At 48.2% G+C, this 17,347-nt stretch overlaps 3 protein-coding genes across 5 annotated transcripts; 2 read left to right on the top strand and 1 right to left on the bottom strand.

Moving 5' to 3' along the window:
- The first annotated feature begins 211 nt into the window (after positions 1–211).
- Positions 212–7,516, top strand: syt10 (synaptotagmin X). Of its 3 annotated transcripts, none has more exons than XM_003972696.3 (7): positions 212–517; positions 1,032–1,425; positions 3,178–3,736; positions 4,435–4,555; positions 4,732–4,903; positions 4,988–5,117; positions 5,831–7,516. In XM_003972696.3, exons 1-7 carry the CDS (start codon positions 316–318, stop codon positions 5,900–5,902), a joined length of 1,650 nt encoding a protein of 549 aa, XP_003972745.2. In that variant the 5' UTR covers positions 212–315; the 3' UTR covers positions 5,903–7,516. The 3 variants fall into 3 exon arrangements, with proteins under 3 accessions (XP_003972745.2, XP_029681626.1, XP_029681627.1); XM_029825766.1 differs by having other exon boundaries at positions 212–502; XM_029825767.1 differs by lacking the exon at positions 1,032–1,425 and having other exon boundaries at positions 215–517.
- A 4,434-nt stretch (positions 7,517–11,950) lies between these two features.
- Positions 11,951–13,076, bottom strand: LOC101079990 (troponin T, cardiac muscle isoforms). The gene has a single exon (XM_074084901.1). The coding sequence runs from the start codon at positions 12,982–12,984 to the stop codon at positions 12,157–12,159; it is 828 nt and encodes a 275-aa protein (XP_073941002.1). The 5' UTR covers positions 12,985–13,076; the 3' UTR covers positions 11,951–12,156.
- Positions 13,077–15,153: 2,077 nt separating this feature from the next.
- On the top strand, positions 15,154–17,346 carry LOC101071832 (transcription termination factor 2, mitochondrial-like). Its single transcript, XM_003972746.3, has 2 exons — positions 15,154–15,705; positions 16,058–17,346. The coding sequence occupies exon 2, from the start codon at positions 16,065–16,067 to the stop codon at positions 17,181–17,183; it is 1,119 nt and encodes a 372-aa protein (XP_003972795.2). The 5' UTR covers positions 15,154–15,705; positions 16,058–16,064; the 3' UTR covers positions 17,184–17,346.
- Position 17,347: the final 1 nt, after the last annotated feature.

Consider the following 17,347-nt stretch of genomic DNA (forward strand, 5'->3'; position numbering starts at 1 on the left):
AATAAAGAAGATAGATAGATAGATAGATAGATAGATAGATAGATAGATAGATAGATAGATAGATAGATAGATAGATAGATAGATAGATAGATAGATAGATAGATAGATAGATAGACAGAAGTTGCAGCCGCCCGCAGACAGGCGCGTTGCTATTGGACGCGCTGAGGGTTGGACCCCAGCACCGCCGCCTGTTATTGCTGCGCAACGAGCGCGCTCGTCCCTCTTTGCGCACTGGATATGGATCAGGACGCGGCGCGCCTCCCCGCTCTCTCCCGCGGACCGGCTGCACTCCGCGGCGCATAATCGGGTGCCCAAATGAATCGCCACCCTCCCGGCTCGTCTGGCGTGCAATGGCTTAACAGAAGAGACATGAGTTTTCGGACGGAGGACAGCATTGCCTTGTGCAAAAGGGCTCTCCAGATCGTTACGGAACTTTGTCTCACGGGACACGTAGACCGGGAAAAATGTTCGGATATATTCGCCCTGGAGAGCAGTATACCAGGTAAAGGATATGCAGGTAAATAGACCAAAGGCCTTTTTCTAAATATGATTTTTTTCACCAAAGATTGCACAATTACGCACGCAAAGTCGAGCGGTTGTAGCGAAGTTAGAAAGATGAGAGCTCTCCTTCCTGTAAACTTTAGCGAGTCGCTTGGCTGCGTGTTTAATGGCAGATAAGTGTTGTGGAAGCGTTTCTGCACCTGTTACATCTGGCTGAAGGACATTCCAGACGGATGAGCGCAGCAACAGGTGGTGTGCTCTAGTGCAGCAGCTGAGGTGACTGTCTGATTCAACAAATGATGGACGGTCTCGGGTTAAAGACAAAATCTTGCTACTCACTGAATCCTGGATGCTGCGGAGGTTTTATATGATTTTAAAAAATGAGCCTGCTTTATCGAACAAGTGCATATTCTGCCCCTTCTTTCTTACGGCTCGATTTCTCTCCCTCTTTTTCTCCTTTGCATGTTTGTCTGTCACATTTTGTCCCACGCATTGCCTCCTGTTATGACACCTGTATGGGTAACATGTAGACATCTCTATAAGTCTCCTAGCTGTGGTCGTGGGTTTCTGTGGCCTCGCCCTTTTGGTAGTCTCTCTGTTTGTCTTTTGGAAGCTGTGTTGGCCCATTTGGAGGAGCAAAGCTCTTTCAGCTCATGTGGAAAATGGCCTCCGTGTGGGTTTCCCCGAGGCGCCTCAGTCCAACTCTCTGCTGGCCGCGGACTGCAAAGTGGGGGAGGTGGAGAAGAAGTATCCGCTGGAAGTGAAGGTGAACGGCCGGAACTCCGTCAAGCTCCAGGAAGCGGCCATGAAGATCAGCCAGACGTCTCCAGACATTCCGGCTGAGGTGCAAACAGCCCTGAGGGGGAAGCTCAAACCGCAGGCTAAGATCCAGAGACAGACCACGGAGCCGACGTCCTCCTCCAGGTACCTGACATGAACCCACTGCAGGCGCAAGGCCTTTCACCACCGAGGACGCGTAATGGCAGCCGTTAATACCCTTGAATCTGAAGTGTTACACACAGACCGGACAAAGTCCGCCTTCTCGAGCCTGCTTTTGTTTGCTCCATCCACGTTAGCGCACAAAAAAAATTGCTGCTTCGAAAAGGCTGTAAAAGCGTGACAGTCCGTGACACAATGGCCACTGCCCGTTAGGTTTGGCACGTGTCAAGGGCTGGATGCTGACCTTGATGTGCTGTTGCACACGCTCAATCTCCTGCACTGCCCTACCGGGGATTGAAAAAGCCTCACTTCCTTTAGCCTCATCACTCAGAGCTGCCACATACCTCCCTGCACCAGTCCAAACCCTATAATCTCCTTTACATACAAGTCAAGCTGTTATGGCACCAGCGGGAAGCAACCCCAGTAATTAACTAAGCAGCTCTCACTCCCCTTTGTTTTGCAGCACCGTGTTGACTCTACAACATCCATAATTAGCAGTGCTGCAGGGTGGGAGCTGTCACGGCGGACGCTCGGTTTCTGTTGGGTGGCGACAGGCAGCTGGGCTCGGTTTCTCACAGGGAGCCGCTATTGACAACTGCCTTTGTCTGTCGTCAGGCTCGTTAATTAAGTTACATCAAGATGGAGGCCCGTCATGAGTTATCCACCCACCGGGGATGCAGAGACAGCAGGGCGAAGGCGACAACACCCACCGCTCGAACCTTTCAACCCACTAATATTGACGCGATGCCGTAAACTCTAATCAGCACCAAATGCTGATTTAGGACCAGTCGAGGTGAAAGTAATAACCCCTGATGTTTAACTCAGGAATACGCTGCTGACATTATCAGCCTGCCTCTGCAGAGCCTGGTGAAATATTTATTAGCCACTCCAGGACCCAGAGAAACCATAGTCGCACTAATGTGTTTTCTATGCGCCACATTTACCAACGGGGCAATTAAACCGGCGACTAAGTCGCAGCCGATGCTTCTTTTTAATTGTCCGTCCACTGATTGCTTCATAAAACGTCCGAGTTATGGAAGTGTTGGTGGCGGGTGCGGCCAGCCCACAGATATGCCTTCAGATTGCTGTTTCGCATGTGAAGATTTAACGCGGGGCCAAAGGGTCAACCCGTGAGAACGTGTTATGGCGTCATTCATAAAGGCTCCTTTTAGATATTCTCTCTGACAGAGGGATAAACCCTGTCAAGGATTGACAGGATCGGGACCGAGCAACATCAGATGATTGGGACTTTTTTTTTTTGTGCGCGTGTGTGTGTGCCGTCATCCTGAAATCTGAAATTGAATGCAATATCTCTGGTGTTAGCGCTGGATTTGGTGTAATCCCCGCTGGATTGAATGTTTGTCATGGTTGTGCGGCGGGACATCACGTGGTGAAAAGGCGGCGTTTTACAGCGTGCTTCGGTTCCAGGCTCCAGTCGTCTCCTCCGTATGAGCGTAGTCCTCAGCTGTCCTTCCCGTGCCATATCATTTGTTCTACAGCTTGTCAGATTGCTGTAATTGTCTGAGAAAGGAGGTGGGCCAGTTGCTAGGTAACAAGTTTGGTGAGTCAAACATGGCAGCTTTTTCCTCTTCATTCTTAATAATATATCAAATGCTAAAAAACAAAAATTAGCAGTGTTTAGTTCATTTGTAGGGAGTGTTTTTGGTGCCTGATGGAGAAAACCTGGGGCAGTAATAATAACACTGCGATTCCTCTGACCTTTAACCTTTGCATCAGGCACAACTCGTTCCGGCGCCACCTGCCTCGGCAGATGAACGTCACCAGCTTCGACTTCAGCATGGACGCCATGCCCCTCCGTCAGTCATCCACGGCCAGCATCGGGCGGATAAAGCCTGAACTCTATAAGCAGAAATCTGTGGATGCGGAGGAGGCCAGGGAGCCCGTGGAGTCCTGCGGGAAGCTCAGCTTCTCCTTACGGTACGACTACGAGGAGCAAGCGCTGGTGGTGAGGATCCTCAAGGCTCTGGACCTGCCCGCCAAAGACTTCACAGGAACCTCCGACCCCTACGTCAAGATCTACCTGCTACCAGAGAGGAAGAAGAAGTTCCAGACGCGCGTGCACCGCAAGAACCTGAACCCCACCTTCGACGAGGCCTTCTGCTTCGCCGTGGCGTACGACGAGCTGTGCAACCGCAAGCTGCACTTCAGCGTCTACGACTTTGACCGCTTCACCAGCCACGACATGATCGGCGAGGTGGTGGTGGACAACCTCTTTGAACTCTCTGATCTGTCCAGGGAGGCCGTCGTGTGGAAGGACATTCACGCGGCCACCACGGTGAGTCCTCCGCCGCCTTATCGAGCCGACACACTGTGATCTAAAGACTCCACACAGAAATCGCTGGCGTTTCCACGCGCCCTCAAACGCAACCTCGGCGCGTCCTCAGGAGAACTCTGTAGATGCGGAGACTAAAATGATGCTTTATTAACATTCATCATCATTGTCCGAAGAGCTTCTGCTTTATTTATGGACGTCTTAGCTGTGATAAATACCGAGCGGCCTCCTGTTCTGTAGAGCTACAAATTGAATTTTGTCCGAGCAAAGATAACAGAACTTTTTTTTTTAATTTTCCTGGACCCAAAGGTTGAGATGTTGGATAGAGAATAACCTCAGCGTGGAAGAAGGGAAAACCTTTGTGATTCTTTTCTTTCACTCTGTTGTGATGAGGCCACAATCTGAAGATGTCACGCAGTGACGTCATCATGTGATCCCAGAAACACATGACATCAACAGCTCTCAGCTCCAAGGTCAAGAAAATACGAACGCATTTTACAAGAAGCCTCTGACATCGCCTAATTTAATCTTCTTAATTGTTATTTCATATTTTCCTTTGCCACCTACGACAGCCCGCGGCGCCACAATAAAAATGAACCCGCCGATACGGCGAAGAGCCATTTACCAGTTGACTTCAACGTTTTGAAGGGCAGAACATGGTTAAAGTGGAGATAACGCCGGCTCCCCTCTTTGTCCTCCAGGAAAGCGTGGACCTGGGAGAGATCATGTACTCGCTGTGCTACCTGCCCACCGCGGGGAGGATGACCCTGACGGTCATCAAATGCAGAAACCTCAAAGCCATGGACATCACAGGCTCCTCAGGTAACCACCTCGGATTCTGCTCGCAGCTCCGATGTGACGGCTGGAGGCCTCTTTCAAAGGAACTGTCGGATTAAAACATTAAAAACACCCTCTCCCGTCGGGGAGAAGGCCACCATTTTTGGTTCTAGCGTCTAGACGTGTACAGGCAAAACGGTAACAGCCCCTCTGCTTTCCAGACCCGTATGTGAAGGTTTACATGGTGTGCGCTGGACGGAGGTTGAAGAAGCGAAAGACTACCACCAAGAAAAGCACTCTCAACCCGACGTACAACGAGGCCATCATCTTTGACATCCCCCCCGAGAACGTGGAACAAGTCAGCCTGTCCATCATGGTGATGGACTACGACCGGTGAGTTCAGGACTGCAAAAAAAGGAAAAAGAAAAGACAAATGGGGAATTTCATTTCACCGTTTTGGCACTTGACTGCCCACAGGGTCGGACACAATGAGGTCATCGGCGTGTGTCGCGCCGGGCCCGACGCTGAGGGTCTGGGACGGGACCACTGGAACGAGATGCTAGCTTACCCACGGAAACCCATTACACACTGGCACGCGCTGGGAGAGGTACACATCTACATTAACAAATCTTTTCAGACGGTGTCTTTAATCCCTGAAAGTGACGCATTTTCTATTATTCTCCGCTTTGGCTGCAGTTGCGCAACACTCACTTTGCATCTGACAGATGGGAGGCTTATTTTTAGTAGCAAAACTCTTCAGTTTAGTAAAAACTGTAATCATAGAGGAATACACTATATTTAATGATACGATGAGTCACAGCATGAAGGAGAGAATGAATTTTTCTGCTCTGGGAATACCATAATACTCGTAGCAACTTACAGTCATCAAAAGCCCTCATTTACCACAATCCCCTGTTTTTTCCACCAACCTAAAACCAGTTAGTATCCCCAATATGGCTAACAGCCACATACCAACAGTGAAACACACTCAGTCCTCTCCGGTTTTTGTCCCGCCGCTGCCGTTTGGCAACGTCGCTATAACAACCAACCACAACCTGAAAAGGCTCTTAGAGGCTCTGAGAGCCGGGGTGAGCGGAGTAGGTTCCCTGTAGTGGAAATGACAAAAAGACGTGTTTGTTATGGTAATAGTTTGAGCTTTTTGTTGCATTGAGCCTGAACACCAAGCGTGCTGCGCGGTCGCTCTTACAGAGTCTGTTCCAACTCCATTAACATGCAGCAGGGGACAACTGAGGACAAATAAGACGCTGAATGAGCCTCGGTGATATAAAATGAAATCTTGTTGTGCTGTGTTGCCCACAGTGGCCTGAAAGAGCGGCGAGCTTCGAGAGCCAAGGCTCGTGCCCGTCACCCAAGCACTCACAGACGCCGTGAAGCTCAGACGCGGCCTCGGCTACGTAACAAGAGAGGAGATATGACGAATTTTGTGGTGGTGTGGTAAGAAAATGTTCAATGTTACGTTTTCCGAGTGCTCTACAGAGTTAGCTATGCACAGCACTCGCTGTCATTCTCTCCATGAGTTCGTCTCCTGGTGAATTTGCTCGGAGCATGTGGACAGAAGGAGCAGCAACACCTTCTCAGAGATTTAACGGCAGCCCTTTGGACATTTTGGGTTTTCTCTGGAGAGTCAGCACTTTACGTTACAGCCCGGCTTTGCTACAACTAAATTAAAAAATGAACATATTTGGGTAAATTAATCATTCACAATTGTCAATGATTTGTTGTTTAAATTCATTGGGCGAAAAAAAAATGTAGCGAAAACATGTAGAAAAGAGTGAAATCGCCATATGTTTATAAATCACACTGGTTTTATAACCATCATACAAGGTTGAATTTAAAGAGGTTGTTCTAATTCATTCAATAGTCTGCACTTATGCTGAAAGGATCTCTAAAGTGAATTTATGCTAATAAGCAACTACATTAGCCAGTCCAGCTAGCCCAGCTAACATTCATTACACTAGCTTATACAATATATAGACAACAATCTCCATCATATTGCAACCTAAATCATAGATGAGCATTAAATTCATAGATTCTTGCACCATTATTTATCATTTTAAAAACCACTGTATGCATTTATTGATGACGGACCTGCAGAGTCAAAGACACAAACATACCATAAGATGCATCCGCATCATCGCATGTGAATATAAGGCGATAAAAGGTTATTAAGAAACGCTGTTGTTTAAATCGAATGACAAAACATAGCAGGACATAACCAGTCCAAGAAATCAGGGAATTATTATCCATTAAACACGTTTGCAACTTTAATCTAGTGTTTGTTTTTAGTTTTTTACATTAAGCCATATGAAATTCTGTTCAATGCATCAACTCAGTGACTCAGTCTCTACTGTAATATGAGTGAGAAGCTAATATGAAACCAACACAGCAAATAGAAAAAGGCTATGAACTGTTAACTCTCTTGCACATACATATGAAGATGCTTCTCTCCTCCCGCCGCCCACAAATAGAAATATTTTTATTCGTAGCATGCAATCGCCACTTTTGATGTACTAAGCATTTAAAGAGTAAAGGAAAGACGTAAGAATCTGAGTTTAAACTTTCTGTTTACATCTGTATGTACTGTATCCCGTACTCGTCGATGGCACTGTATATATTTAAAAGTGGAAATTCAAAACTTATCGTAAAAAAGCCTATGGAAATAAGAGACATCGCAAAGTATTTCTGTTGTTTGGTGATAATTTGAACAGCTCCGACGTGTAGTCGAGTGAAACTTAAACATGTTCTGTAATAGTAGTGAGCATTTCGCCCTAACTGGAGTCCCAGTAAAGCCACTTCTCAACTTCTTCAGTGTTTAGGAGATTAGAGCTTTGATTGTTTGCATTGAATCGATATCGAGCAAGAAACAACTGCATTAGCTGTCCTGATGTGTACAGTTTGTGATAACTTTTGTAACAATTTAAAGTAAACATTTGGAATATGATTTATGGTATCCGTTTCATATGTATTTTAACAAAATAAATTTGAAAAAATGAGCCAGGCTGTGTCTCTTTATAGCTCAGCATACCAATAACTTGATAATCACTCAATACTTAATCAGTAATCGATGCACTGTGGCTCCGCCACGTTTCTACGGAAGCCCCGAGCGGCCAAATGTGACAGACTTGCATTAAAATGTGGCTTTTTGCAGGATAACAGTCGCTAAACCCAGTCCTAATTTCTAAATGCACCATATAAACCAGTATGAAAGGGATTTAATTGTGATGCCAGTAAGAGTCTGAGGTTTCCTGCAACACTCGCTCTGAAGCGCGACATTAATCTAACCCCACCCCCACCCCCCCACCCCCCAATCCTTTCTGTCTGGGATGTTTTTAAGACCTTCAAGATGGGCAAAATAAAATAAAAAGCTGAATGGTTCTGCCTTCCCCTGCGGGCATCTTTTTTTTGAAGGTGAAACATGAAGAGAACATTTTGATCATGCAGCACGCTTTGCTTTTGATCCACAATATTGGATGAAACAAAGCAGGAAAGGCTTGGGGGGGGGGGGGGGGGGGGGTGCATTAGTATCCCTGGCGATGAATGCCGCTTAGAGCTAAGCCTGTATTTAGAGTGGAGTTGTATTTCTGGTTTGGGAAGTCTAATTGCATATCATTAAGGCTTATTTTCTGCTGGGTATTGGAGGAGTTTGGACTGGTGCTGAGGCCAACGTCAGCGCCACACCTGCAGGATCGGCCCCTGTTACGCAGCAATCGTCCAACTTTTTTAATTAGTTCAGCGAGAAAGGCTCCAATGAAGCTGGGATTGACCCGATAACCCAATCGTTAATTAAGAATACACCCTCAGATATCCACCCAGCCATCTCTTCAAGCTCCTGCTACAAACACAGAGAGCTGAAGTGTCATTCCGCTCTCACAGTGGGAGTCAGAGGGTCAAAGGTCACCACATTAAGTGTGTGAGCGCCGCCGGGTTCTATTTATATTTCAGTCAGTAGAGGTGAAAACGAGACCGCTCCGCGATGCCGCCGCCCTTTCCTCCATCAGCTCCAGGCTCAGACTTCTGTCATTCATCCGTCCAGTTCTTTTGCGGCACGCGTCAAAAGATTTCCATGACAAAAAGCCACAACAATGGAGACACGAGAGAGATGACAAAGGTCACCCGCATGCTTAATTCCCTGCTAGCATCCATCCTGGTAGGATGCCTCGTTAGCGGTCCTCGGTTGTTTCGGCGGTGCGATGGCGGAGAAATGTGGTTCCCCCCCGGCTAACCTGCTCAAACATTTAAAATATGAGAATTAGCCACCCTGAATGAGGCCGGTGCTCGGCAGGTCTCCACACACACGCGCAGAGGTGCTGAAAGCATGAAGGAACATAAAGGATATTGACGTCGGGGGCTATAAATAGATGTTTTACCCCATGGGTACGAGCGCAGGAACCTTCTCTCATTATTCTCCCCGCTTCATTGGATTGTCTTGACAGAAACCGCTAACTCCTCGTAACGAGCCCGTGTAGACATGCGTTTGGACCTCGTGACCTCCTGACCTTCCACAATGTTGAACATCTAGAGCAGTCAGTTAGCCCTTTTCAGCTTAGACAAATGCTAATGCCGTCTGCTGTCGATAGCCTCTGACTCAGACTCCAAATGAGTCTGACGGCTGTAATTAAGGCATCGTGAGCATGGTGGTGGAGGGGGGGGCAACAGGTGTGGGCAGCAGAACATCATCCTGTCACTAATGAGCGGCTGAAGGGGGCCGCTCCAGCCGCTTTCGATGATTTATAAGGCGAGCAGAGGTGGAGGGGACGGCGTGAATCACCCCAGAGAAGGAGGATGTGAGCTTGAATCCAAAGTAGTTAATTCCGTCAAAGGTGCACAAATCGGACAGAACGGGCAGGTGACGGCACCCAGGGATGGAATTTCACAGAGGGAAACAAACACGCCGACGAAGCGCATCTGCGACTGCGGTTGGCAGACGTGTGAAGTCGGGAATGAGCTCCGCTTCTGTGAACGATCCCCCGGAGCTCCTGTGTCCCCCACTGGTGTCATACTTCAGTCTCTTGTCCTCCGGATGCACCTTTGGGTGCCACCAGGGAGCCTTTTGATAACCCAGTGAAACGTTTTAATAGGGATTCCCTGGGATGTGTGAAAATCAACACACACACACACACACACACACACACACACACACACACACACACACACACACACACACACACACAGTTAGTGTTCCCTCCTACAGTTCTATTTTTGTTTGCTCCGACGTGATGAAGCACATGAAACTGTCTCCACATTTCCTCTCCAGTGTCTGATTAAATGAGTCTGGTGTTAAATAAATCTGGCTGGTTCCTTGATTCAGGTTTCTGTCCCTGACACACGAGCCCGTCAGACTGCTGCCACTCGGGAGGTCCCGACCACTGCAGCCGCACCTGTTGCATCATTTTACACCTGGACTGAGTTCATTTGGGTTTTTACTTCATTTTAATGGACAGACAGATGCGTCCTTTACGAGCTGAACACACATGCAGCAGTAACCAGAGCGAGGGTGAGGTCCGATGACAGGTCGGGAGCTAAAGAGGTGAGACTCAGGGTAATTAAAGGCTGTGCTGTTCCAGCTCAGAGCAGGCTGACACACATTCACACAGAGACATTCAAACTATTTACTCAAGAACTCAATTTCGAAAGCCCGCAACGAGGATCTGACGGGATATGTGTGGATGTAAAATCTTTACAAGGCCAGGGGGACCCGGGGGGGGTGGGGGGGTCCAAATGTGGCAGGATGCCGAGGACACGATGAGATTAATGCCCTGTCGGACAGGCAATCTCCTTTATACCCCTGGATGCTCCCAACTCCCTCCTCAATTTGATGGAGACTGGAGAGTCCAAAGACCCCGGTCTCCAGTGAGGGCTAATTTACGCAGCATTTTGTGGCAGCTGGGGAGGAAGCCCCCACTGAGCAACATGTGTTTACAGCCATAAAAGTGGGCAAAAACTACATATGTCTGACATAAAGACACACCAGAGGATTCTGCAACGGCAAAGTCAATCGTGAAGCTGGGATTTGAACCTACAACCTTCTTTATGTGTCAGGCAAATTCATCTGTTTAGTGCTTTATTGTTTTTGCTTCATTCTAAAAGTCTTAACCTCTATGTAGGAGCTCTTATTTATTAACTTGCTTTATTTTTTGTTCCATAAATTGTCGCTGACTGGGAAAACAAATGTTTCCAGCCGTGTTGTTGTTGTGAACCCCTGCCCACGGTGATAAATCACTTCAAACAAAGCCAACGTGGCTCGCCTGGCTTTCTAAAGTGACTGGCTCGCATGTTTACGGGAACTGTTTTTGCAGGGAAAACACAGATCGGGACGGTCGCCATCACCCGCAGGTGGGAGCACTGGTTCAAAGGACAAACTCTCTAACATTCTAAAACAGCTTTGGAGTGTAATATGTTTAAAAAAGAAAAAAAAAAAGCACAGATATTCAATTAGCATATCTGAAAACTCAAGCTGCTGCAGCCACGTTTGTTTCCCCCCTGCAGAACTATGAGTGCTGCTTTTATTTTTAGGCCTAACACTGGTTGCATGTTAATTAGAACACAGGTGTCTCGCATTTTCCCACCGATTCCCAGTGCACACGCCGCTGCAGCAGCGCGTCCGTCCAGCCAGATGTTTTCCACGTCGGTCCGTTTGAGTGCATTGAGGCTGCGGGGCGATAATGAGGATCCTATCGCAGTCTCTATGGTAACCTCTTGGGATACTGCTGCGTTGTTGGCAGATGTATAGCATTTATGAGCTCAAAGCTTAAAAAGAAAAGTCTAAGAGGGTGAGAAGTGTTCCTCCCGATATGACAGTTTCGCAGGTATAAATAAATAAATAAATAAAATCTGGTATTAAAATCCCGGTGGATGAATAAACATGATCACGGGCAATCAGTTAATTGAGTGGTAATTCTGCTAATAACAATAGTAATAATAATGGTGATGATAACTGGCGGTTGCTGTATGAATCATCCTATTAGTGCCAAATTAAATGCAATCACATAAAACACTTTATGAAATCAATTTTGTTCTGGATCACCTGCATTTAGTTACGCAACTCTCCTCAGAGGTTTGTGCACCACAGCCTGCGGCTCTGTCGCCCCCTAGCGGTGGACTAGAAAAACGCCCCCAACACTTTATTTTTTATGTGCACTTTTTAAAAGTTATTATTATTGGAATTGATTTGATTTTCGCATTATAGGGCTCGTTGGTTCTAGCTAGACAACAAACGTCCCCCTGAGTTGCTTCTCTGAGACAACAGTTGGGTCTTTTTTGATTAAAAACTCTGGAAGCTGAGTCCAAATCAGCTCCTTAAAAAGTCAGCTGTTCTCCATTTGTCAGATCTTCAGACAGCCGCTCAGACTGAGACCTGCACGAGATGACACCATTTGTTTGTCCCAAATCCCAGGAAGAGTCCGATACAAACACCGGGAAATAATGAAATATGATTTATTGGACAGAAATGAAAACATGGCAGCACATTGTAGAAGACAATCATCTTAAATTGTTAAAAGGACGTGAAAAACCAGCCTGTGGATGCAGAAAATCTTTATACAAACGCGATCTCCGGGACACTTTTTATGACAAATTGTCCAGAAACCCAAACAAAGAGAACCATCCCAGCGGTGGGCTGTGGCCCCTCACTTCAGGGAGCCAGCCTTGCCTTTGGCCCCGCGGGATGCTTTGGACGCCTTAGACGCCTTGGAGCCCCTCTGGTGGTCGCTGACTCGGTTGCGCAGCACGTAGATGTCGTACTTCTGCCTCTTCAGCTTCTCCGCCAGCTCAAACTTCTCGGCGTGCAGCTGGTGGAGCCACTGCCACAGGTCCTGCGCCTTCTCCTCCAGCTTCTCCTGGTTCAGGTGGTCAATGTTCAGGGGCTTCCGCCGATCCATCAGGATCTTCTTCTTCTCCTCTCTGGCAGTCAGCTTCTTGCCCTTCTTCTGATCCACCTTCTGCAGGTAGCCACCGAACGACTTATTGGTGAAGATCTTCTTCTTCTTGGCCTCCTCCTCGGCGCGCAGTTTCGCCGCCTCCTCTTCGCGCCTCGCCTTCTCCCCGGCCAGGCGGGTCTGGCGCTCGCGCTCCTGCTCGGTGCGAATGCGCTGCTGCTCTGCCCGGTCAGCCCGGCGACGCTCTATGCGCGTTCGTAAGGCGATCAGCTCCTCTTCCTCCTTCTGCCGGGTGGTGAAATGCAGCTCGATCAGCGTCTGGAGGTCGTTGTAGTCCTTCTCCAGCCTCTTACGATGCAGGTCATCAAAATCCACCTTCTCTCCATCGGGGAGCTTCGGAGGAGCCATATTTGGTACGTATGTGGCCTTCGGCCGTGGTCTGGACTCCTCGTGCTCCTCTTTCTTCTCAGCCTCTTCCTTTTCAGCTACATCCTCCTCTTCCTCCTCATACCCCTCTTCTTCCTCCTCCTCCTCCTCCTCCTCCTCATACTCTTCCACAATTTCCTCAGAGTCTGACATGATGGTGCTCTTCTGGTGGAGAGACAGCAGGGGGGTCACCACAGCCTCAGAGACAGGAGACGACTGGGGTCTCCAGTGTGGCGGCTGGGGCGTATTTAAGGCGAGTGACCATGTGACCAAAGCCCAACCAAGTCTCCAGGGTGCAGGTCAGCGGAGGGACGGATTTCGAGACAGATGGAATAATCTATTTTCTCCTCACCGAGTCTTGACAGCCACACACCCACCCACTTATCCCCAAAAGACTACCCCCCCCCCCCCCCCCCCCCCCCACCCTGACAGCCCACTCTGTTGACCCCGCAGCACTCCTCATTCCTTTGTAAGGACAAGATGAGGGACTATTTCAGATGCACAACAGATGCACGCGCATACTTGCGCTTGGCATCGCTCCTGAACAAATAACAGCCATACTTTTTTAAAACCCACCGACGCTAACACACGTAAACAGAAGAGCTGCAGACAAAAGCTCTTTTCCCCAGCACAAAGATGCGGCTTCGGGGTTAGAAAAAGGGGCTTTTTTCCCCCTCGTCTCCTTGAAGATGATAAAAACATCCCCAGGAAACAGGACGCCGATAAAGAACAAAGTGAAACGGCAGAGAAATCCCAGTTAGTTCAACACCAGGCTGCCATTTTGCTTCAGAAGATTCAACATCTTTGGGCATCTAAATGCAAACTAAGACTCTGTAATGTTTGGATGGATGAAGCCCAATGGTGCATTTTCTTCTTGGAATTACAGGTTTCATTCTGCAGTAAAATGTCACGCGAACCTTTTTAGAGCGACAAAAGGTTTTCTAAAAGAACATAGGACATTTAAGAGGAGCTGTTCCGCTCCAGCATCGTCTCCACTCTGGAATGTAATTAAAACATTCTTGCTTGTGGAAGCTTCTGCTTTCATCGCCGGGAGGATGACGGCGGAATTGCTCCTGTGCTTCCATGCGTAAATGCTGTGCTGTGGAACAAATCGTTGGAAAAAGCCAAAAGTTTTCCAACTCTTGACAGGGTTAGGGTTAGGGGAGACAGGGAGAGGCAGCTGTTCGGCCACGTCTGAGAATTCCAATCACAGCGATCAAGTCAAGGTTTGATTCTGCTGTGCAGTTATCTCAGGGACTTAAATTTCCCTTGCATAAATCTGCTGGCGCTCAGAGCGGGTGAAGACAGACTTAGAGTCACCACAAAGCAAACCATAATGCCCCGGACAATGTCCATAGCCGGAGTCATCCCAGAGAGGACTGAGCGGCCCTAAACCACGTCACTGGACGACACGAGAGCAGCAGGTGGCTCCGGATGAAGCCACCCTGCTGAAGGACAACTGTGTCCATCAGCAGAGGAAGGCAACAAATGATGCCTATAAATAGTCCCTGCAGCGTCTGTCGTTAAAAGCACTTCAAACTGTGGAGATTTCCGGCATCTTCCAACTCAACTGACACCATAAAAAAGAGCAGAAGAAGAAGAGGGGGAGGCAATTTACTCACTCCTAACTTTTATAATAACTACCGAGCCAGAATTAAAGATAAGCAGATATTTATTAGATATACATCGGCCCAACACAGATTTAATGATAAATTAAACTTTTCTCCGCAAAGAAATACCTACGTACTGCTTAAGGACAGATACAAGAGTGCCCCCTACTGGTCATATATGATAATTACAACCAAAATATACAAATTTAAAGTTTACAAATTAGTAATTCGATTAAATTATGTACAACGAGTCCTCATTTACTTGTTTGTACGTGATATTTTATCTGGTTCAAGGTGCACAACAACCAGTTTCATCCCAGTATTCCCAGAATTATCCCAGTAAAGTGGTCATCAAGTGATGGAAGTGATGTTTAATGTAAGTTTAGTCACAAAATATTCATAAGCTTTGACAGATGTGCTGCTTTTAAAATCAAAACGTGTTAAAGAATAAAGACTTATCAATCACAATAAGCCAGGAACTTATTTCAAGTCTCCAGATGCCGTTTCATTTAGATTCCTGTGTTGACAACGATTACATTTGTTTATTGGTATAAAAATGAAGGAAATATTTTTGTGTCCTTTACAAGACACTTCCTTAAAACTTAAAACGAGTTTAATTTAAAGATAAAGCGCTGGCCTGTTCACTAAACTTGACTTCATATTTTACGTGCTGTATTTACAAGCAAGTGTTGGAAGATAAATAAAGCATTTATGGGTAACATTTATGAAGCAATAAACGACAGAATATTTTAAATTTAATTTTAGCTTTTAACGCTTGACCTGGGAGGAAGGCTAATTAGCTGGTGATGCTAACATGGGTGCAATTACGTACAAACCTGTTACCCTCACACACATTAATCATTTATTTGCTTCTAACGTCGTTTTATAGATTGTCCACCCCACTAAACAGCTTTATTAGAGCTGCTTGCATTTATAACGGGAGTTTCGTGGCTGTTAGCGTTAGCTTTGACATTAGCTTGGGTGTTGTTTCCTATTTGCGCAAAGGTCAAAGGGTCAAAAATAACCAGCTATAATCGAACCACCTCGGGTAGGCGGTGTCAGGGCGGGTCGGCGGTAATAAAGCCGCCGTAAGCGGTCCAAAAGGCGGTGCTGGAGGACAAACGCCGCCCTGGCGGCGGAGAGAGAACATCCGGCCCCAGCCCCGCCGAGCGCCGCTCCGTCCCCGGCTTTGAGCGTCCCCGCACGGCTCCTCCTCCTCGGCTCAGCCCTTATGAAAGCTGTGCTGGGATATTGTTGCAAGCTGGTAAATAATCCGTCCGTATTTCTGTCGTTTATTTAAGCCTGTGCATGTCTTTGCTACCCTTTACCACTTTAAACGTGTGCGCTAATGTAGCTTTGGAAGCTAGTTTGACTGAAAACATGCAGGTTATTGGATCCACGCCCGGCAACTTACGTGTCAGACTGTGTTACTTAACCGTCGGAGCAAATGTTCTCCCGTCCCCTTCAGCTCAGAGCAACAGTTTAGCATTAGCAACAACTTTACAGCACATTCCCCCTGATTTAGCCGACACACAATGTGAAATGAATCAGAGTTGCGTCTGTTGATGAAGTTAAAAGGTGCACGTAAGTCCACTGACATGCGCTTTCTGCTGCAGATCCACCATGCTCCGCGTCACCACCTCCACCTTCTGCCTTTCCTGCCACAGGGTGAGACTCCTTGTGCCCCCATCGGCGTCTTCTTCCACTCATCCCATCAAAAAACCTGAAAACGAGCACACAGTGAACTCCCTCTATGACCTCTCAGTCGACGTCCGGAAAATAAGGAAGTTGAAGGGCTGGATTCTGACCGAGAGCACGGCTTACGTGTCCGAGACCGCCGACCTGCTGAGGGACATGGGTGCGGACGCGGCGGCGATCTCTCGCATCCTTGAGACTCACCCCGAAGCCGTCCTGTGCCCCCCGGAGGAGGTGGCGACCCAGAGGGAACTCTGGGAGTCCGTGTGTCCACGCAAAAAAGAACTGATGAGCATCGTTGAGAAATTCCCAGCTTCGTTTTTCGCGCTGACTCGGCACAGCCACCAGCGCGCCAACATCCTCTACTTCCTAAGCCTGCGCCTGAGCAAGAGGATCATCAGCAAGATGATGGCCAGCGCCCCCCAGAGCTTCAGCTGGCCCGTGGAGCAGAATCAAGAGGTCGTCCACACCCTGAGGGAAACTTACCTGGACCTGGGTGGGGATGAGGGCAACGTGCGGGTCTGGCTCCAGAAGCTCCTCATCCAGAACCCTTACATCCTCTTGAGGCCGGCTCAAGCCTGGAGGGACAGCGTGGGCTTCCTGAGGGAGCAGGGCTTCAGCACCGAGGAGCTCCTCAGCCTGGTCTCCAACCTCCGGGCGTCCATCGCCGAGCTGCATCCTGCCGCCATGCAGCTGGCGCTGGCGTACATCCAGGAGACCTTCTCCTGCTCCGCGGAGGAACTGAAGCAGACGGTGATCCGCTGCCCGGCCGTGCTGTACTACTCCCTGCCGACCCTGATGGGCCGTTACCAAGGACTGATGGATGCCGGGTTGAGCGCGGAGCAGGTGAAGGAGTCCCCGAACGTCCTCGAGCTCACCACCCAAATTGTTCTCTATCGGATGGACAAGCTGGCGTCCTACGGCTACGACGTGCGCTCCGGCAGCCTGGGCGTCATCGTGGGAACCAAGAAGGACTTTGAGATGAGTTACGGGAAGTTGCAGCTCCGGCAGCAGCGCCCGCTCTTCAACCCCGCAGCTCCTCTGTGACGCCGCTCGCAGGTATCAGCAGAACCGCCAGCCTCCGAGGGGGGGCGCTGTTCTCCAACTACACCTTCCAGCTTGAAAGAACAGCCAGATGCATTTTTTTAAAATATTTAATCCAGTTTTAATTAATTAAACAAGCACAATAAAGAAACAGGAAGCAAGTGAAG

Source organism: Takifugu rubripes, chromosome 18 (genome assembly GCF_901000725.2).
Source record: "Takifugu rubripes chromosome 18, fTakRub1.2, whole genome shotgun sequence".
NCBI classification, from domain to species: Eukaryota; Metazoa; Chordata; class Actinopteri; order Tetraodontiformes; family Tetraodontidae; genus Takifugu; species Takifugu rubripes.